This window comes from Ursus maritimus, unplaced genomic scaffold (assembly GCF_017311325.1).
Source record: "Ursus maritimus isolate PB19 unplaced genomic scaffold, ASM1731132v1 scaffold_4, whole genome shotgun sequence".
In the NCBI taxonomy this organism is placed as follows: Eukaryota; Metazoa; Chordata; class Mammalia; order Carnivora; family Ursidae; genus Ursus; species Ursus maritimus.
The window spans coordinates 89,224,299-89,247,384 of NW_024426552.1; the positions used below are offsets into that span (position 1 = coordinate 89,224,299).

General features: G+C 33.3%; 1 protein-coding gene and 1 pseudogene across 1 annotated transcript in view; one reads left to right on the forward strand and one right to left on the reverse strand.

The window, feature by feature from the left end:
• Window positions 1–4,278: 4,278 nt before the first annotated feature.
• The window catches only part of ECT2 (epithelial cell transforming 2), a 69,564-nt gene continuing 50,756 nt past the window's right edge, over window positions 4,279–23,086 (reverse strand). Inside the window, exons 20-24 of the mRNA XM_008705383.2 lie at window positions 21,717–21,855; window positions 19,800–19,954; window positions 10,099–10,206; window positions 8,801–8,947; window positions 4,279–5,628 (exon numbers count right to left, since the gene is read on the reverse strand). Of these exons, the coding sequence (XP_008703605.1) occupies window positions 5,539–5,628; window positions 8,801–8,947; window positions 10,099–10,206; window positions 19,800–19,954; window positions 21,717–21,855 (639 nt within the window). The 3' untranslated portion in view covers window positions 4,279–5,538. The remainder of the gene's footprint in view (window positions 5,629–8,800; window positions 8,948–10,098; window positions 10,207–19,799; window positions 19,955–21,716; window positions 21,856–23,086) is intronic.
• On the forward strand, window positions 15,414–16,144 carry LOC103676166 (annotated as a pseudogene).

Sequence of the window (23,086 nt, forward strand, 5' to 3'; positions counted from 1 at the left end):
AGATGAATATTTGGGGAGCATCTACATGTAAGAGATGGGAAAAGGTTATTTTATACACTCAAAGATATATATTGAGACGTAGCTCAATAGGTAGGAGGGAAAGAAGTAGTGACACAAGATCCAAAGGAGGAAAGTTTTTATAAAAGGAGGGAATGATGCAACACAAAGAACAAAATACCTACGAATAAATTTAATGAAGGTGAAAGATCTGTACACTGATACTATGACATTAATAAAAGAAACTGAAGAAGATTCAAATGAATGGAAAGATAGTCCATTTCATGGATTGGAAGAATATTAAGATGTCCACACTATCCAAAGCAATCTTGATTCAGTGCAGTCCCTATCAAAATTCCAATGGCATTTTTCACAAAAACAGAACAAACAATCCTAAAATTTGTATGGACCCACAGAAGAACCAAATAGCCAAAGCAATCTTGAAAAAGAACAGAGCTGGAGGCATCGCCCTGATTTCAAACTATATTACAGAGCTATAGTAACCAAAACAGTATGGTATCGGCATAAAAAAACGTATATTGATCATTGGAACAAACGAGGAGCCCACAAATAAATTCATGAATATATGATCAATTAATTTCCAACAAAGGAGCCAAGAATAGAGTGTGGAAAGGATAGTCTCTTCAATAAACAGTGTTGGGAAAACTGGTTAGCCATGAGCAAAAGAAACAAACTGGGCCACTATCTTCAACGTGGACAAAAAATTAACTGAAAATGGATTAGACTTGAATGTAAGACGTGAAACCATAAAACTCTTAGAAGAAAAATAGGTGGTAAGCTCCCTGACATTGGTATTGGCAAGGATTTTTTGGATTTGACACCAAAAGCCAAGGCAACCCATAAAAGCAAAAATAATCAAGCTTTGACTACATCAAACAAAAAGTTTTGCACAGCAAAGGAAACCATCAACAAAATGAAAAGGCAACCTACTGAATAGAAGAAAATACCCGCAAATCATATATTACAACTCAATAGCGAAAAAACAATCCAATTTAAAAATGAGTAGAGGACCTGAATAGGCATTTTCCAAAGACATACAGAACACCAACAGTTACATGAAAATGTGCTCAACATCACTAATTATCAAGAAAATGCAAATTCAAATGCAATGAGATATCCATTCATACCGGTTAGAATGGCTATTATCAGAAAGGTAAAAGATAACAAGAGTTGGTAGAAATGTGGGGAAAGCAAACCTTTGTGAATTATTGGTGGAAATGTAAATTGGTGCAGCCACTATGGAAAGGAGTATGGAAGTACCTCAAAAAATTAAAAATACAACTACCACATATATGATCCAGCAATATTAACCATTTGGATTTTCTCGATTGTGAGATGCTTATTTTTCTACATGGAGGTCTAATTTTTTTTGGCTTTTTAATCCTTTATAATTTTTCAGTTCTTTATAATACAATTCTGGATGTGTCCATCAGTTATATTTATTGTGAACATTTATTCTGTGACTTTTGCTCTTAATAATGTATTTTCATGACTAGATGTTCTTAATTTTGATGCAGCTTTATCAATCTTTCCCACTATAACTATCTTAAACATAGTGACACATTTAAGCAATATTTTCCAACCCTGGACAGATTAAGATACTTTCCTGTATTATCTAGTAAAATCTTCATAGTGTTACCTTTCATATTCACATCTCTAATTCCCCTGGAATTCATTTTGTATAGAGTGTGAAAAGGAGATTAGATTTTTCTTTTTAAAGAAAAAGATACCTATTTTTCTCAGCACCATTTATTGAATAGACTGTCTTCACTGCTTTAAAGTGCCACTTTTGTCTGTTTATTGGTTTTCAATTATGATCCACTAATTTATGTGTGTTTAGTGCACCAAAGCTTTCAATATCTCACTGTCCTGATACTACAGTTTTATAATAAACCTTGTTTCTGATAGACCAAGTTCTCTTCTTCAACTGATAGGTCATTCTTAACCCTTTGTATATCCATATACATTCTGGAAACAATTTGTCATGTTACACCCCTATGCACACACACAAAACTTGTATTTTGATTGGCTTGGATTTGTATCAATTTCCCACACCTGGCAATTTCTATATTTTTCTTTAACCTCAGTTATAAACTAAAATTATTTTTAAATTGTATTTCATAAATATTTGATATTTCTGTTAGGACACCCACTCTGACTATATTTAGTCATGTTGCCCAAAAGTCCTTATTTGGAATTTTATTTATTTAGAACAGTGGCTGAGTTTTATTAAATGACCTTATAGAACCTTATTGATAAATCATGTTCTTTCTCCTAAAAATTATCAATAAGTCATATTCATAAACTTCCAAATATTGAACCACACTTGCATTCTTGAAAGAACCCTCTTTGATGCAGTAAAATCCCTGAAACAATTCCAAAGACTCTTTAGCATTAATATTGGATCCATCTGGGAACCTGATTCCCATTTTGGCTCCATAATGGTGCAGAATTGAGAAATAAACTTGAATCAAACTATTTGAGTCTAAGAAGCCTGAAGTAATAGATGAGAACATATTCAGACTTCAGATTAATGTAATGCACCATTATCCTGTAATCATGCTCTGTGGCACATGACTGACTCTTCTTTCAGTCAAGGAAAGTATGTTCCATTCACCATGATCATTATGTCAATTTAGACCTACTATGTTTATTAGTCAGTCCAATGGTCATATATTTGGTTAGACTGTATTTTAATTGTACTTCTAGACTTAATTGTTCATCATTTATTTAGAATGATTGCTTCTATATTCATAATCGAAATTAATCAGTATTTTTCTTTCTTACATTATCCTTTTAAAATGTATGGATATAAAGCTTATGTTAACTTCATGAAACGAACTGGATAGCTGCCAATCTTTTTTCATTCTACAAAGTAGGACTATTACTATACATTAAATAGTCTTTAAATGCTGGAACTCAGCTTTAAAATCATTTGGAATTTGCATCATTTTTAACAGTGCACATTTACCTTTCTAACTTGTGCTATTTATTGGGCCATTAGAATTCTCTACTTCCTCTTGAGTCAATTTTGCCTATTCTTTGCCTAGGTCTTCCACATTTTCAGATTTGCTATGGAGTTAAACATTTTCTTATGTCTCTTTCAGAAATGTGATTCTTTATTGATATGGTTCTATATTGAATACATCATGTATGAATTATATGGTATAACCCACAAATACAAGAATGGGTTAACATTACAAAATATAATATAATGCAACAGATTAAAGATCAATGAATAAAACATTTTCTCAATAGAGAAAAGGTTTATTTTATGTAATATCCACACATGATAAAGCATCTTAACAGATAAAGAATATAAATAGTTTTTAATTTGTAATGGGGATATACCAAAAATACTAGATCCTAGAGCAGGTATCATTACTGAGAAAAACTAGAGGCATTCCCTTTAAAGTTAAAATTAACTACCTGCTAATATTTTGCCAGTGTTCATCCAATACATTTCCAACTTCATGCCTTATCTCAGGTCATTTCCTCTCCCTGGAAACACCATACTTTTGGAGGGAATCAAAGCTCCATCTCTAATAAAGCTGTGTAATTTCTGCCAGCAAAATGCATACATGCATTAAACACAAAATTTTATATAAACTATCATAGGATTCACTACCTCCATTCTGCAAAACAGATTCCAAATTAAAAGCTGCTGTCCTAGAGCGCCTGGGTGACTCAGTCCATTAAGCATCTGACTTCAGCTCAGGTCATGATCTCAGGGTCCTGGGATCAAGCCCCCTGTCAGGCTCCACGCTCAGCAGGGAGTCTGTTTCTCCTTCTCCCTCTGCCCTCCCCAACCCCCCCCCACTCATGCTCGCTCTTTCTCACTCTCTCAAATAAATAAATAAAATTTAAAAAAATTATTGTCCTACATATAGCTCAGTATACATAATGCTTAAAAAATATTAATGGAGAAAGGAATAAGCAAATAAATACACAAGCAAATATACGAGAGAAGCTGACGCAAGCATTCATACTGACTTATGAAAATTTGTGTAAAGGAATTGTTTAAAACATGAAACAGGGGCGCCTACATGGCTCAGCTGGTAGCGCATCCAACTCTTAATTTCAGGTCAGGTCATGATCTCAGGGTCATGGGATGGAGCCCTGCACTGGGCTCCATGCTCAGCAGGGAGTCTGCTTGAGATTCTCATTCTCCCTCTGCCCCTCTCCCTGCTGTCTCTCTCTCTCCCTAAAATAAATAAATCTTTAAAAAACAAGAAAAAACATGAAACAAAATATACTTGAGTTTTAAGTATTTATTTACAAAGTTCTTACTAATACAACTGCTTTTAAAAATATATCAATAAAGAGTGATTTACTATTTAAAAATGGCAAATATGTGGCATAGAAAAAATCTATACAGTCAGTTTAACTATTAAAGCAGATGACTGAAAATTGTTAAATGACAATTAAACATTTGCAGTACTCCCTACACAGATAGGAAATAAAAATGCATTTATTCATAGGAACTTGATTATTTTGTATCACTGACTATAAAAAAACCTATTGTGAAAATTAACATCAGGGTTTGAAAGATATTTTACAACAGCAAATAAATGTATTTTGATTTTACATTTAATTATGGGACCAAAATAAAAGGTAGACCGTACACATACCTATGTATTTTACAGCAGATTAGTAAAACTGATGCCAATTTTAGAATCATTTTATGAAGAGTGCAACAGTCTATACCACAATTTCCCCATGGTCTTACCCTTCAAAATAAAATTCCTCACACTATCAAACTAAATGAAGATTTGCTAGTGGCTAAAATCACCCAAAATATATGGTCCCTGAAAAAGTTACAAGTATACACCAATACCATGTTTGTCAAAATATACATTATTTTTTAATCTTTTTGTTCTTATCTCAATTTGCAAAAATACTTTGAAACCATCTCCTTTAACTATTATTCTTGTTAATAAGGGCAAATCTTTTAAAGTCCACACTCCAGATCTTGAAAACTGAACTGAATAAAATAAACTGAAACAGGAGCAGTTAAATAACTACTTCAAACAGCACATGTGCAACAAGCCCCGCTATCAACCAGACATCTGAGCATGTGCTTTATCTAGGAAGTTCTGTGCTGTCACTTAATTTCTTCACAAATTGAGATACACAAATAGATATTTCCAAAAATTCATTCATGGACACTATACAGAGAGATTCACAGCAGTATTTGGCATCCACCAATAAAATTCATTTACTATTATCAAGTTGCAAAGCTACTAATATGAATAACTTAAATTACTGGTCTTCAAATGAAGGATTCGAGTAAAGAGAAAAATTACATCAAAATCAATATAATTTTTTACATGAATTAACTCAAAATATGTAAGAGGTTAACCTTGCTCTTTAAAGAAGAAAATCAAATGATATAGTTTTAGTGTTACTTATATTCTTTCCAGCTTTCAGCAAGTGCTAATGACAAGTACCATTTAAGTCAGTTTCTTACTTGAGTATGAAGTGTTTATAAGTTGCTATAAATTAAGATTTTTTTAAGCTTCATATCAAATGAGTTGTAGATCTGCTTAAAGTATGACTTCTTCTTTCAAAGAAGGAAGGCAGGCTGACAAGGGAGGGAGATGGGATACCCTGTAAAGACAAGACAAATATTTTTATATTTAAATTTTTTCTTTTAAAAGAGTATAACATAGTTTAGCATCATGCATATTATTTTACAAATTAACACAACAATTTTAAAACATCTGAAAATTCTAAATTTTAATAAAAGAATTTAAATTAGGGAGAGGGGACAGGAACATAATTAAGAAAGAAAGGGGGGTGATCAGAAGGGGGAATGAAGCATGAGAGACTATGGACTCTGAGAAACAAACTGAGGGCTTCAGAGGGGAGGGGGTGGGGGAATGGGATAGGCCGGTGATGGGCAGTAAGGAGGGCACATATTGCATGGTGCACTGGGTGTTATACGCAACTAATGAATCATCGAGCCTTACATCGGAAACCAGGGATGTACTGTATGGTGACTAACATAATATAATAAAAAAACATTAAAATAAAAAAAAACTATTTTAGTGTTCTGAAAACAAACAAAAAAACAAATGGACAGAATAATTAACTACATATTAACTCAACTGGTTTAGTGCTAGTAGGGTATTTCTGTGTGATATTAAAGATTGCTTCAGGTTCTTTAAAAAAATTATCAATTAGTAAATTTCTGAGGTAAAAAGACAAACCCTAGTGGTTTCTTCTTAATCATAAAGCAAAATTAAGAGGGGTGAAATTACTTCATGAAAAATAATTCTCTAAAATTAAAGGTCATATATTCCTAGAGAGTTTTTGTATTATGTGTGCAATCCATACATAGGTTTATGTGTGTAATTTTGCTCCATAAAAAACTGAGCAAAATAGCAGCACTTCTAATAGAGATTTTTAAGTTACCAAGCTATCTAAATTTATTGTTTCAGAGGTTAAAATATCAGAGTTTTCAATAACAACAAAGAAACATGCACAAAAAACACCAAAAATTGAAGAGTAGGTGTAAATCAAAATGGTAGTAAAATATAGTAACTCAACAAGGTGGGAAAATGTAGCATTTAAAGAGTTAGCTTGGTAAAGTATTACCATTCAGGTGATCACAAAGATGATTTAAGTAGATAGTATAAAAGCTTACATTTTCTTCAAGTGAAACGTTTATGGTTTGCCATATTAAAAAGCATAAATTCTGTATAAATGCCATAAATCTTAAGATTAAGAATCAGATTTGGAATAAAAATCTACTTTACATCAAAATAATTACTATTCTTTAAAATGATCATTTTCATAAACACGAAAATTTCTAATGGGATTGATTTGTTCTGGACTTAAGAGTAAATTACCAAGCAAAAAATGTTTTTATGTGTCAACACACAAGGAAACTCTATTAAGCCTAAACTGTTGTGAATTCAAAGCAGTAATGAAGTTGTGAATTCAAAAGTCCCCACCCACCTAATAATGATTCAGGGAAGAAAGAATACTTTCTTTTTTCACAAATACAAATTTCAAATAGCTAATAAGCTCACATTAAACTTTCACGAGGCTTGTTTCCATTACTGGTTGGCATATCTCCTAATTCTTCACAAATGTCAAAGATGACTTGGATAGGACTTTTTTTGAAATTTGAAAAATCAATAGTTCCTTCTAGTATCTCTGAAAAACTAGCTCGTGAGGCAGAATGACGTATAGATCGAAACCAGGAGTTTTGAGAGCGCCCACCAGTAGCGTTTGAGCGCTGTACATAAACACGCTTAGTAAATCCAATTATATTGCTTGTGGAAACAGAATGGACAATCTGTTAGAACAGAAATAAGCAATTGAGAAGAGGACATCAATGTCTTAAAGTTATTTTAGGTAATTCTTATTTATATTATCTACATGAAAGTGACAAAACCATCATAATTTTCTAAAAATTTTCTGTAAAATCCAATTACATTCATTTGAAAAGCAATGCTTATAATAGTTACATAGTCATATAGATGCAGGAAATAAAGAAGGGACAGTACTTTGGCCTAATTGTATTTTGTCCATTTTAATTCATTTTCATTTATCAAATTTCTTTGCATATATTTATATTATCAAGCACAACTTCCCTCCCATTGGAACTTCCTCCAAAATTTGTATAAACATATTCATCGATTCAACTGTAAGTCTCTGAGTTAAGACTTAGACTCAACTGGCTTTTAAAAGTAAGAGTTATTGAGTATTAAGTACCTTATCTACAAATTTTATAAAATAAAAGGTAACCACTTATAAAACACTAGGCCACTCACTATGTGCCAGGAGCTGTTCAAAGCCCTTCGCATGTATTAACTGATTTAATCCTTACAACTACTACTTTAAATTCATCTTACTGATAGTTAAATTGAAACAGAGAGACCTTTAATAACTTGCCAAAAGTCATACAGCTAGCAAATAAGAGAGCCAGGATTTCAACACGTGAGTTCCAGAGTTCACGCTCTTAACCACTATTCAAACTGCCTCTCATTAGATAATCACATTGCGCGCGCACGTGTGTGTGTGTGTGTGTGTGTGTGTGTGTGTGTTTAGTCCTTATAGTAACACTATATGTTTAAGTACTATTAACCTCTTTTTTCCTCAGCTGCAAAAATGAGGATAAGTGAATAAGAAACTTGCTGAAGGACAGACAACTAAGTAACAGTCACTTGCTTTTCTTAACCTTAGTAGGTTAGATAAATAATAACTACAAAGAACAGATACATCACTCACATACTTAGGGACAGTAATAAATGTTAGAAATGTTCCTAATATTAATTATCTAATAATTCTGACATCATTAGGAATTTGAATTATTCAGGAAACATTTAAAAATATGTACATATGAATTTAGAATCCATATCATACTTCAGCTTCAGATGTTATATTCTACTCATCACAGAAATAGTTAAAAAAAAAAAAAGACAAAAAAAACTCTCAATCAAGGCTATATTATTGGAGCCAATCTCCAGAAACAGAACCACCATTATTTACATTAGTTAAAGTGACAGGCCTAAATGAAACATGTTTCTTTTCTTAGATTTTTGAATATATCTCAATCCCAATAAAATTTCATACCAACTATACACTAAGTATGTCTCTAGTTCATTAAGTGAAGTTTTTCTCAGATACCTTTACCCAATAAAGAGGCTAGAAGTTTAGAGATTAAAAAAAAAAGGAGAGTTATTAAGACTTCCATCTTCAAAAAGTTAACAAATTTCATACCAACTCCATAAATGTAAGTCATTTAGCCCATTAGATCAAAGTCACTTACTGCTAATGATGATGTGCTAGACAGACGACTCATTACATGCTTGTCATTGCTGGAAGGACTTCTTCCCTCCACTGAGCTTTGAGATGTCATAAGGGCCCTTCGCAGAGCTCTTTTTGGAGTTTTTGAGAAAGAGAATGCTCTTGTAACCTAGAGTTAAAAAGAGTTACAATTAATTAAACATAGATAAATCTAATACAACTAATAAGAACATAAACAATGCCAAATATATGTGAAATTTTTCTACAAACAGTAGATGAAGACTTAGAATTCTTTGGACAAAACAGTAAGCAGATGAAGTAGTACACTGTAGACTATTCCATCCTGCATTCGTAAAGCACTATAGCCCAAAGGGAGAAAGAAAGCAGGAGGAAAAAACCTGGCCTGGGAGATTAGAAACCTGGGTTTTTATCGGATTCTGCTACAATGTAGTTGTGAAATCTGTAATCCAAGGCCACTTGAACCTCAATTTATTTATTAAAAAAGTGAAAGAGCTCATTTGAATCATTATTCAATGTGTTTCTCTAGTATACATCATACATACTAAATTCTGGGAGATACAAAGATGGTTAAATAAAGCAGAAGGCCTCCCTCCCCTCAAAAGCAAAGAAAACAACAACAAAAAATTGTAAGTCTAGCAGATGATGGTTGCAAATTTTGCTCAAAATAAAAATTCTAGTTCTATTTTTTAAAAAACCCCATTACATGGGGTGCCTGAATGGCTTAGTCAGTTAAGCATCTGACTCTTGATTTTGCCCCAGGTCTTAATCTCAGAGTCGTGAAATCAAGCCCCATGTTGGGCTCCATGTCTAACATGAAGCCCACATTAAATAAAGAAACAAAAAAATAGCCCCATTACTAACATTCCTACATAGTCCTCAACTCTGATAAGGTAAGAAGGGAAGCGATCTTCATCATTAGGAGACTGAAATATACTTATGGTCAGGAATAGATCCCAGGTCTCCCAATTCTGTCAGTGCCCTTTGCTGAAAAATATCTAAGGCAATATTTAAGATGAATGTACATGTATCTACACCTAAACCACCACCAGTACATTTCTAGTGAAGCATGGGGCACAGAAGCATCGCTATAACAAGAATGGGAGGGATAACAAGTTGTCATAATTACCGTGCAAAAGAATTTGCTGAACTAAAACTATAATCTCTATGGGCCATTTCCTAGAACCAAGAAAACAGCTCTGCTAGACTATCCTTATGCTGGTGTTTATGGCATTATTATTTTAATATACTCTGAAAATACATTTTGGAGATACATTAAATAATAAACTCACTAAGACTCACCTTTTTTGAGGTCTTTTTTATTGCTCTAGATGCTCTACTCAATGTACTGTCCATATCTTTAGTATTTACTTCAAAGGATTCTGGATCAGCACTGTAAATAAGATTCTCCTGTTGAAAAAATACCACTTTTTTATTATTTTGAAATAAATAAGTAAAACAAAATAAAAATACACAACTGTTTCTAAAATCAAAGCTCTAAGCACACGGAGTATATACAAATGAAGCTACTCAGGTTTTTTATATGCTTGACATAATTTCAACTCTGAAATGTACTAATTTAAGGACAGTAAAAAAGTAGCATTCACTAAATGAAAAATTCACTGCAAGGACTATGGACACCAAAGCAACTGAAAGAAGAACTCGATATAAAATCTTTTTAACAATGTTAAAACCAACAAGTTAGAAACTTAGTGGACATAATGCTTGAGTATAAAGTCTGCTATAAAACCAACATCAAAAAGCAATGTCCTTGAGATAATCTCAAATTAAAACTTAGACTTTTTCCTTTCTTCCTCAACCAACATCTAGATGGATTCTAAACTGGAGGTTCTGAACTTGTTATCAAGAGCTCCTAGGAGTCGCAATGGGTAGAAATAAGGGGAATGCAACCTCCCCGAAATCATGTGCAGAACCCTGTGTGTGCATAAATGCACAGGACAGGTTTTGGAGGCGTAGGCTCATAGTTTATGCTACATTCTAAAAGGAGTCAAAGACTTCATACAGGCCAAGAACCACTAATCAAAATTAACCTTAAATGAGACAAATAATCTCTAAGTAATCCAAAATATCACTTGCTCAAATTACATCCGGGCTTTTCAAAAATAGCAGGTGAGACAAAATATTTTTGCACACTCCTATAACCAATTTGCACTTAAAACTTATAGATCTAGGCCATGAATCAGTAAGTTCCCCTGCTGGTCTAGCACTGTTAAGACTATCCTCCACCACTGTCATTCTGTGGCTAGACAGAATTTTATACAACCTTGTGAATATTGGTTTTTCTGAAAATGTTCTCATATGCAAAATGTAGAAAATATGTGTACACTTAACCCACAGGAATCATGAAACATGATAATGCACAGTAGTTCTTTGAAATAAAATGTTAAACCCCTTTGCAAACAAATAGTCTTAAATATTATATTCTACAATTATAAATGCTTGCTTTGGCTGTTTACCACTGACATCCATATAGACAGGCTTGGTTTTGCCAAAGCTTCTTAAAACAAGCAAATCCACCCTGCCTGCTTCAGACCCTCTCTCTCCATTTGCTAAAAGACTCAGTCACTTATTTAACCCCAAACAGGAAATAATACTTGTAATCATCAGTAACTTTTTAAAATGTTATCATTTTTCTCCTGAGTCAAAAAAAAAAATTACTTCCATTATAGAAAATTTGACAGAAAAATTTAAAAATAAAATAAAATTACCCAGAAGTGTCCTGACCATTTGCTATTTACATTTAAACATACTTCCTACATATATTTTTATATGCATAAATGTTTTATTTTAACAAAATTGGAGTGGTTCTATTCAGTTTTATATATTTTTCAATTAGCTGTGTATTACAGCTTTTTTTCATATCATTAGATACTCAAAGGAATTACTATTAATGAACAGATGATAAGTCTCTTCTGATTACATGAAAATTAATTTTATCATTTATTTTTTAACACAAAGTGCCTCTGCTTTCTTCTCGTTAAGAAATAAATATCATAACATCAAAAAAATACTTAGGAATAAACTTAATCAAAGAGATGAAAGACATACGCTGTAAACTACAAAATGTTGTTGCTGAAAGGAATTAAAAAATACATAAATAAGTGGAAAAAATCCTGTGTTCATGAATTTGAAGATTTAATATTAACATGTCAATACTACACCCAAAGCAATCTATAGATTCAATGAAATCCGTATCCAAATGCCAGTGACTTTTTTGCAAAGAAAAAAAACTCATTCCAAAATTCATATGGAATCACAAGGGACCCCAAATAGCCAAGACAATCCTGGAAAAAAAGTATAAAGTTGGAAGTCTCAAACTCCTTAGTTTAAAAACCTACTACTAAGGGGCACCTGGTGGCTCAGTTGGTTGAGGATCTGACTCTTGATTTCAGCTCAGGTCATGATCTTGGGGTCATGGGGTTAAGCCCCAGTCGGGCTCCTCCCTCAGCGGGGAGTCTGCTGAAAAGTCTCTCTCTCTCCACTCTCCCTCTGCCCTTTCCCCTCCCCCGACTCTCTCTCTCTCTCTCTCTCTCTAATGTAAATGAATCTTTAAAAAAAAAAAAACCACCTACTACTATAATCAAAGTACTGGCATAAGATATAGAATAGAACGGAATAAAACAGAATAGAGAGCCCAGAAATAAACCCTCATAGAATATGGTCAAATGATTTGACAAGGGCATCAAGACTATTCAATAGGAAAAGGACAGTCTTTTCAACAAATGCTGCTGGGAAAACTAGATATCCACAGGCAAAAGAATAAAGTTGGATCCTTACCTTACACCACACACAAAACTTAACTCAAAATGGATGAAAGATCTAAATATAAGAGCTAAAACTATAAAACTCTTAGAAAACAAAGAAAACATGTCAAAAGCTTCAAGACACTAGGTTTAACAGTGCTATCTTGGATAAAACACCACAAGCAGAGGCAACAAAAGAAAAACAGAAAAATTTTATTTCATAAAAATTGGTAAATGTTGTGCAAAAGACACTATCAATAAAGTAGATGGCAATCCACAAAATGGGAGAAAATATAAATCATATATCTGATATATCTGAAAAGGGATTAATATCCAGAATATTTAGAGAATGTCTAAAATTCAACATCAAAAAAAAAAAACAACCAAATTCAACATTCACCACCTACACCTATATTTTCTTACAGATTTTTGAAATGGTTTCACTTTTAACCTCGTGAATCTACCTATAAACTTGTGTGGATATAAGGTTAGAATATACATCTAACTCTCCCTGCTTATTTAACCAACTATCGTAGCACCATTATGTTAACAATCTTATTAAACTGTTAAAGTACAACATTTATCATACAATAAAGTCTTATTTCAAGGACATTTATCCTTTTCACTGTGCAGTAGTCTTCTGATCATTGTAACTTTAAAAATACAATGTAATATCTCATAAAAGAAGTACTGTTCTTTACTTTTTTATTGTTGTTTTTTCTTTAAAAATTATCTTTGGAATCATTCTGTCAAAATCCAGAAATTTCCTGTAGGATTTTATAAGAACTACAATGAATTGACATCTTTATGCTAGTCAGCATTCTCATCCAGGAACATCATAGATTTCTCTGTGAAGTATTACATAGTTTTCTTAAAATAGAAAACTTTCATTTATTTCTTACAAGGCTATTCCTAGATTTATACTAAAATTTCCTACATTTACACAAAGTTTTATTGGAACAAGGGGTCTTCCTTTCCTATACTTTCTAGTTGGTTACTGCCAGCATAGAGAAAAACTATTGAGGGGCACCTGGATGGCACAGTTGGTTAAGCCTGAAACTCTTGGTTTTGGCTCAGGTCGCAATCTCAGGGTCATGAAATCGAGCCCTGTGTTGGGCTCCATGCTCAGCGGGGAGTCTGCTTAGGACTCTCTCCTCCTCTGCTCGTGCTCCCCCCCCCTACCACCAGGGTCTCTCACTAAAATAAAAAAGTCTTAAAAAAAAAAAAAAAGAAGGGGCGCCTGGGTGGCACAGCGGTCAAGCGTCTGCCTTCGCCTCAGGGCGTGATCCCGGCGTTATGGGATCGAGCCCCACGTCAGGCTCCTCCGCTATGAGCCTGCTTCTTCCTCTCCCACTCCCCCTGCTTGTGTTCCCTCTCTCGCTGGCTGTCTCTATCTCTGTCGAATAAATAAATGAAATCTTTAAAAAAGAAAAAAAAGAAAAAGAAAAAGTCTTAATATGTATTTATGTTTTTATTTGGCTAAATTAAGCTGTTACACATTCTAATATTTTCAGTTGGTTCTTGTTAATTATCTAGACAATTATTTGCAAAATAACTGAATAGTTAACATCTCGACAATCCATGAGAAACAAAGCCGTCAGGACTGTGATTCAAGCTCTGCCTATCCCTGAGTCTCCCTCATCCCCATTCACATACACCTGCAAGGTTCTGCATTAAGATTTCCTACATCTTATAATAGAGGGATCACGTTTCCTACATTGCTATACATATGACACCATAAACTAAGCGCAGCTGTAACTTCAGTTTTATGAATTGATTTTGTTCTCATTTCATTTCATTTTAAATTTTAGTTTCATTTGATTTCATTTCATATTGGCTTTCATTCAATCAACAAATACATATTAAAAACCTATTTGACAGAAGTTTTTCAGGTTCCTAGATAAGGATGTTTTGACACAAATATCTTTTCCTTCATGACGTTTTGTTTTCAAAATACAAAGTAATTCATCAGTGCTTACTCTAAATTGATCAACCCAAGACATTTTTAAAAAATTAAACACTGAAGGGGTGCCTGGGTGGTGCAATCAGCCAAGTGTCGGACTCTAAGTTTCGGCTCAGGTCGTGATCTCATGGTTGTGAGACTGAGCCCCGCACTGGGCTCTGTGCTCAGCATGGAATCTACTTGAGATTTTCTCTCCCTCTCCGTCTGCCCTTCCTGCTCATGCGCACACTCTCTCTCTCTCAAATAAATAAATAAATGAATCTTTAAAAAAAATTAAACACTGAAAGATCCAATAGAATTAGGTGGGACACAATTAGAAGCTATAAGAGAATTAATTTAATAAAAGTGACTGGTTACAAAACTAACATATATATCAAAGATTAACCTACATACAAAACAACTAGAAAACAACTTAGCTAAAATATCTCATTTATGAACAGAATTATAGAGAGAAAATTACCTAGGAATACATGTAACCAGAAATCCGTGTGTCTACACTCTTTTTTTTCTGGAAAGATAGACAAAAGTACCAAAAGTTCCACTGCTGAAAAAAAGACTAGTGGGACAGATGCATATATTTTACTGGAGTATATTTTTCTCTATTTGATTTTTTCTTATGTGCAAATATTATTTTTCAATTTAAATTAGAGAGTAAAACTCATAACATGAATATAAAACTAAATCCCTAAGCAGTTGCTAATAAAGAAAAGAGATTCTCAGTCTTTCCTATTGCTATCTTAACTATTATTAAGCATATAATAACAACCTATAAACTGAAAAGAGAGCAGATGGTTTCCTGTTTTCTCTCAATGAACAAATAAATTACTTCTAATTTGGTTAGGGTAGATAGATATGAGGTTTTTTACATTTCTAGAAGTTCTGGGTTCAGAATGACTGAAAGAGTAAGCATCTAGGTATTTCTAGTGGCTGAGAAGACAATATAACTGTTTGCTAAGATGTAAAAAGTACTTCCTTTAGTTCTCTACACAGAGGAGGGCAAATAGGGAAAATCACAGACAAAAATGTGAACTAGGAGAAACTTATCTTCATTATTCCAAGGTTTTTTCTATTAGTCTTCTTGTCTTATCAACAATTCCCATTCTCTCTTTCAAATATTGAATAATCTTATTGTGGGGGTATTGTCATGACCTGGTCTTTCCGCAGGTTTTTCCTCCCTCCCCCTCGCTGAGGCTTCCCAGATAGGCACTTCGGCAGGGGACTGGACACTGAGACTATCTGAAGCCACAGGGAAATGGTGGGAAATTCACCATCATCATCACCAGAAAGAGTGAGTTATGGCTTTGTTCTTTTCTTAAGCTTTCAATTTGGCTTCCCACTATATCTTGTGTGGGCTTTTATTCCTGAATCTTGGCTAAACTCCTTTGGCTTAACCTATTGACCTCAAAAATACTGGGCAATTGCCCTGCCCGTCTACCTCCTCATTACTACAGTAATCGGTTATGTACTCAACTCCATTTATACCATCACAGACAACTATGCTAAAAATCAACAACAGAAGAAATACCATGAAGACACCAGCCCAACCTTAAGAGATATTCCTATTAGTGAAGTAAACTAAATGTTCTTTCTTGCGGTCAAAAAGCTTTATGTCAAAAAGTAAATTGTATGAAGACTAACACCAAGCATTTAAAGTTTTTGATGAAATAATTTTGACCACAATTATTCTATCTTTTATAATACCAATACTGAAATGTTAAAAAAAAGTTGAATTTGTCTTAGATTAAGTTCCAATATTATAAATGTTCTCAAATATTAGTTATTAGTAGACAGAGTAAATAAAATACTGCATTACCATATACCAGACTTTTTAAAAAGTAAGGATCAGTAAAAGCAATAAGTCCCTCCAAAAAAACCCTTACTCTATTCCTCTAAATTTCCAAAATAAAATAAAAATAAAATTTATACCAGAACTAAAACTCATTTTTAATAACATAGTAATATAATTCTAAAAACATTTCATGATTTACTCAACATATCTCAAGATTAAAGGCTAGAAAGGGAAGGAGTTCTTCAGTAAGACCCAAATCCACATGTACCTAAGACTAGTTCTAAAGACAGATCTGCAGAATTTAAGATAAGAAAGTAGTAATCAATTTCTCCCACTGAGAGACATAATATTAATTTCAGGAGAAACTGAATCTCATCTACAGATTTATTCATGGGTGTTAATTCAAAAGAAGTTTTCCAGCGTTTCTTACATCTAAAGCTAATGAGCCTACACACGTGAGTTATCAGACCCTTTTTTCCCTAAACTCTCCTTTCCCACTAGTCCTCAAACACAGATGCTAAAGAAAAAATAACTAGTATCATGGTGTACCCACCCCCCCCCCTTAGCTTGTGCCTCAGTGATTTTCTCAAGCTCTATAGTCATATTTATAGCTCAGAGCTTCTGTTTTGGCCAAATTAAAGTAGTACCAATAACAGATATTTATATTAACAACTATTATGTATGGCTAATAACCAGCAGAATAATTGTAAGTACAAATCATATTAACTCCATTATAAATATCATCAGCTCAGAAGCAAAAACTCTTCTCATATATGTTCTACTTTCAGTCTATTCTTCATGTACTTAGTTCTTAAACTTGTAACTAGAATTTCTAAGAATAAATATTGCTACTCAAAAGTAGCCAGTAGTGATTTGACTAACATATAAAAACTTGATTTTTTAAAAGAAATATGAAGAATTAGTAGTAAAAGAACTGAACTGTAGCACTGGGCATTTAATTATCAAGTTACTTCCTCTAAACAATTCAAAATAGGAGGAGTAAAAGAATAACATTGCTTAAATCCACTTGTAAATAAATTATAGTTTTGAGAGTGGAGATTAGAAATCTGCAATAGCTTCAGAAAGCTACCATCTGACCTCAGGCAATATATGAACCTTAAGAGTATGGACCATGCATTTAAAGTTACATGTTGCCAAGAAACCAAAAATACAAACCTAAGTATTCTCAGAGATAAAACTCTCAAAAGATTAAAATTCTAATCTTTATATTCTAAATTAACAGAATATGGGACACCTTTTTCATGGGGAGAAAAGCTATACAAAAAGGTTTAACCAAGAATCAGAATACATTGATTCTAATGTGAGCTTTATGTTCTTGGCCTTAATTTTACATGATTTTACATGTAATCTAATGAAATTAGATCAGGTTTTATTTCAGCTCAAAAATTCTTAAGTCATTTATAAATGGGCATGAAGAATGAAACAGTATAGAACAAAACAGTTGTATTTCTTTTACTCTTCATTAAGTAAGTTCCAATTGTTTAGGGAACCCAAAATGTGTAATAGAAGGACAAAAACTACTGATTGAAAGAATCGAGAAATTTTTATCTTTTACATTGTGCGCACGTGTGTGTGTGTGTGTGTGTGTGTGTGTGTGTATTTAGAAATACTTTATCTTCAACAGGCAAATGTTATCAAATGGTTAAGACATCAACTCAGGGCTTTTTAATATTTACATGTATAATATTTTCAACATGGGAAGGAGCTCAACTGAAGTTAGTGAGAATATCTCAATTTACAAAATTATTTCCTCGTAACAAAATTTCACAACTTGAAAGAATTTTGTGGTTGAAGTGTAAATCAGGACATAGCTAAACGTTTGCTGCCATCTTGTGGCTAACATATGAAATTTTTCCATTAGCTGTTCCTATTTTAGTTACAGAATTATTAGCCATTCTGTGGCTAGTAATTCAATAGATTGTATTTTAAGGAAATTTTTCCATTAGCAGCACTGCAGTATTATGGTTATAAATTTGGAAAGGACTGCATAAGCCATCTAGTCTGACATGATAGATGTAGGAATAATTTCTACAACAGGCAGTCACTATACTACAAGGATCCATTTTATATGTGCATACTTAGAGCTATGAAAAAAAAATCCTCCTACCAATGAGCACTTTTGTAAGCTTTATAACAAAAGCTGTCTCCATGATTTTTCTAGCCAGCACTGTTGTATGCACTAGCCTTCTGTGAACCTTTTTGTGGAACAATCCTTTATTTATAACATATTGTTGGCCCACAGAAATTAAAAAAACAAAAACAAAAACAAATTATGCTGGATGAAGTATTCTATAAATAACCATTCGCACAAATTAGCCAATCTCAGGATTTTATTATTTGGTTTTCCCTGCCATGTCATTTATTGAAAAAAAAAGAAATTGAAATCTCCTGTATATATATATATATGACTATATACATATATAGTCAAACATATATATGACTATATATATATATAAGACTGTATATATATATATATGACTATATACATATATAGTCAAACATATATATGACTATATATATATAACTATATATATATAAGACTATATATATATATAAGACTATATATATATATATTTTTTTTTTTTAAAGGGTCTGTTAATTGTTCTCAACATTTCGGTAGGAGGTTTTAATCAAACATTACCTACTCCATAAACCACTATAATTATACCTCAATAAGCTTCAAAGTCAGACTTAACTATGATAAAATAAACATGTTATTCCAATAGGAATGTCCAAGGCAATCTCCGATATAGTACTACTCTACTGAAAAGGGTCGTTTATCAATACATTCTCCTCTATCTATGTCATTTGTAAAAAGATGAAGGGGTCTATACCTGTCTGTCACATGTCTCTCCCATATATAATGAAGAAATCAAATTATTTAGTAAGGTATCTAGATTTCATCCAGATCTACTACAGGCTTTCTGATTTCTGTGCATCATTTAACTTCAGTAATCGGATTTTCTCATGTATCTGCATTTTAAGCTGTATAAGATAACGATATATTCATAAAGGTATCTGATTTTCAGGGGTTGGGATGAGAAAACTGGATTGGCAACTTGGCTGACAAAAAACAACTTGCTACAACTCACCTATTGCTTTCAACAAGATAAAAGAACAATAGAACAAGATGCCCTCTATTTTACAAATAGACAGGTCAAAGAACACCAATAAAAACCACAGGGTACATTAGAACAAGTCCCAAAAGCCTCACTCAGTCAGAAAGGCACAGGGGCTATTAGGCTTTGAGGACCTATCTGTAAGCTAGGGACTCAAAATGCCTCATGTGTCTATACTTTTAAAAATCTTTTACAAAACAACTTTTTAAACCAGTTTTCCTCAATACACATAAAACTAAAACTCTCCTACATCCATAATTACCGAGTCATTAGAAATGTACAGAGTTAGTCTGAACGCACTGCAATGAAGTTAAAACTTTCATTATGATAGTCATTTAAGAACTTACAGCGTCTGCTTTACAAATGGTATTGGCTACATGTCGACATAGCATCTTTAGCCAGTTTTCTTTTGGAAGTTCCTCTGATGTCATCTGGAAACTGAGCAGCACATTTGCCCGCTCTGTTGGTGGCCTCACAAGCAAGGCAAAAGCATTATGGCAATCTAGGGTTCCAGAATAAGTATAAACATTAAGTGTTAATCCTTGGAAAATGATAAATTTATTCTAGTTTCCTCAGAGCAACAAAATTCCGAAGAAAATATCTCTTCTTCACCCTTCCCATCCCTCTGTTTTATCCGGACAAAGAACATCATCATTAGTAGTAAGTACCATGTGAGAAACCAACAATGATAATTTACTGATATTAAGTAGTATTTTCTATGCAATTTAATATTTTCTGAGACAGTTTTTTTGAATTAGATTATATCATTTCTTAGAATTCCAGAATTTAAGTTTCAAATTAAAATGGTACTATAAGATTAATTTGATAACTTAAATCAAGTTCAAAGAAATAAAATATCCAAATATCAAAACTGTTACAAAATGTTTTGGGACCAAAATGATAAAACAGAACTTATTTTAAATAATAATTAAAATCTATAATTCAAATCCAAAAATATAGAGATGATTTAAATAAATGCACTACTGTAACCCTTAATAAATCCAGAATCTGACAACCAAATAAAAATAGCAATATAACTTGCTGTTCAAGTTTTCTTTGTTTCTCATAAACTCAAAGTTTTCCATCATTACAGGACAGGATCAGTAATGGAGCCAGCTTACACTGTAAAAACATTATATCTAACATCTAAAATATGGCCATGCACACACATCACTGCCAATTAAACAGTTGATACTGGTTTTGGTAGGTATGAACTTTTGGCAATTTCAGGCCTTCAGAGAACCCTCCCTAACACCATGAAGGTTGAGTAAAAACTCTTCTTAACACACATTTGACCCATGTTAATTCTACCATATTTACTTTGGGTACATTTATTCAGGTACTTCTTTCCTGGTCATATCTTGAACATATTCCTAGCAATGCAGCCATTGCCAACAGGGAAGGAGTAAGATGCAGAGCACAGGTAATAAAATGGTGATTTCTTTTGGATTCTGAAGGAAGTAAGTTTTGTTGTGGTAAGAGGCTAGGTTAGGGCACTATCTTGACATAACCATTTAAAAGCTCTTTGTCGGGGCGCCTGGGTGGCACAGCGGTTAAGCGTCTGCCTTCGGCTCAGGGAGTGATCCCGGCGTTATGGGATCGAGCCCCACATCAGACTCCTCCGCTATAAGCCTGCTTCTTCCTCTCCCACTCCCCCTGCTTGTGTTCCCTCTCTCTGGCTGTCTCTATCTCTGTCGAATAAATAAATAAAATCTTAAAAAAAAAATAAAAAAATAAAAAAAATAAAAGCTCTTTGTCCCTTAAGGGATGAAGATACCCCAAAGACTGAGATAGCATTTTCATTTGAGAAAAATAAGCTATCAAGTAGGTTCCTAGAGAAGAACTGGGATAAAATACAAGAAAAAGTACTTTACCAAAGCTAACCAACTGTATTTAAAGATAATTTACCAGTTTAGGGGTGCCTGGGTGGCTTAGCTGATTAAGCGTCCAACTCTTGATTTCAGCTCAGGTCATGATCTCAGAGTTGTGAGATCAAGCCCCATCAGGCTCCATGCTCAGTGGGGAGTCTGCTTGAGATTGTCTCTCTCCCCCCTCCCTCTGCCCCTCCCCTTGCTCAAGTGCGGCTCTCGCTCTCTCTCTCTCTCTCCCCCTCCCTCCCTCAAATAAATAAATCTTAAAAAAAAATTAAAAAAAATAAGCAGTTTAAAAACAAAAACAAAAACAAAAACAAAGGGGAGTGAATCAAACCTACAATGAATATAAACTATTTTCATTTAGCCAAACAGTTTATCCAGTGAGCATACCTTCTGTTTCTCTTATGTCCAGTACCTTCTTAATTTGAGAAAGAGGCATTAGATGAATATGCTTAAGAGAAGCTGGGGGTCGGGTATGGCCAGGAGGACTCCTAAAAGTGCCGATAACCTTGTGTCGTTTTCTTGCTATCTGATTACAGAAAAAAATAATACGAATGAAAACAATTAAAGACCAAATACTTAAAAATTATACTAATCACATAAATCTACATGTGATTCATTTGACTGTCATTCCAGAATTACTATGTGATAAGAAGCAGAGTTACCATGTGACAAATTCATACATGTATGTAATATGTGTAGCAGAAATACTCATGTGTATATGAGAAGAGCCTAAAAGTCAGGAAAACAGACCAAGGGACAAGATCTATGCAAAAGGTCCCAGAGGTGTGAAAGAACTTAGAAGCACTTTGAGAAGGAATAGCATTGAAGGACCCAGGAATCTTCAACAAAAAGCCTTGAGTTCAGGAAGGAGAATAGTTGCTCTGGGATCTCAGTCTTGGGTTCAAAAGATAATTGATTTCAGTTTAAGATCAGAATTCACAATGGTCTCAGATCCTGTACAAGGCATGGAGGGCAAAAGAGTAAATAACACAGAAACGGTTCTGGCTCTCGTGATATTTACGTACCACCGAGAAAGAGGGTAAAGAACTAACTAACTAAACAATACATTACGCAAATGGTACAAATAATAAAGTTAAGGTGCAGTGTTAAGATGTAACTTTATCTAAAACCGGGAACTCCTACAAGAGAAAGAGGTAGGTAAAGTAACTCTGGGAAAGACAGGAGCAAAATCAGAAAGAACTTAGTGATTCATAATGTACTGAATTCTGTGAATTTTATAAGGTCTTTAAATTTATTATTTTCATTTCCATGAAAGCCTAATGTACTATTTTGCCTTTTTAAAAGAACGTCTTTTTTGAGGTTGTAATCATCAACTGAAAGACAGTAACACGAAATGATTTAGGATAAGTTACTTAATGAATTGAGATTGGTCATCATCATGAATGACAAAGTATGGCTAAAAATGCACTACCCTGTGCTGGCTAATCAGAAAAGATCAAAAGGTGGTCAATATCACACTCACACTGAAGCAGAAATATGATAGAGATCTGTGTTACATTATTAAATATATTAATATAGGAAAAATAAGCAATAGACTTTCTTTAAATAATTTCCCCTATCAATGTGAATATACTTTTAATTCAATTTGGCTAAGCAAATAATTTTAAAGTTCATTTTTAAAAAGGAAAAACAATAACAAGTACCAAAACTGATGACACAAATGTTAGCACATCAAGGTAAAAACTCAAAACACAGATAAAATATAAAAAGGAACATATGTCTGCAAATCCTCAATT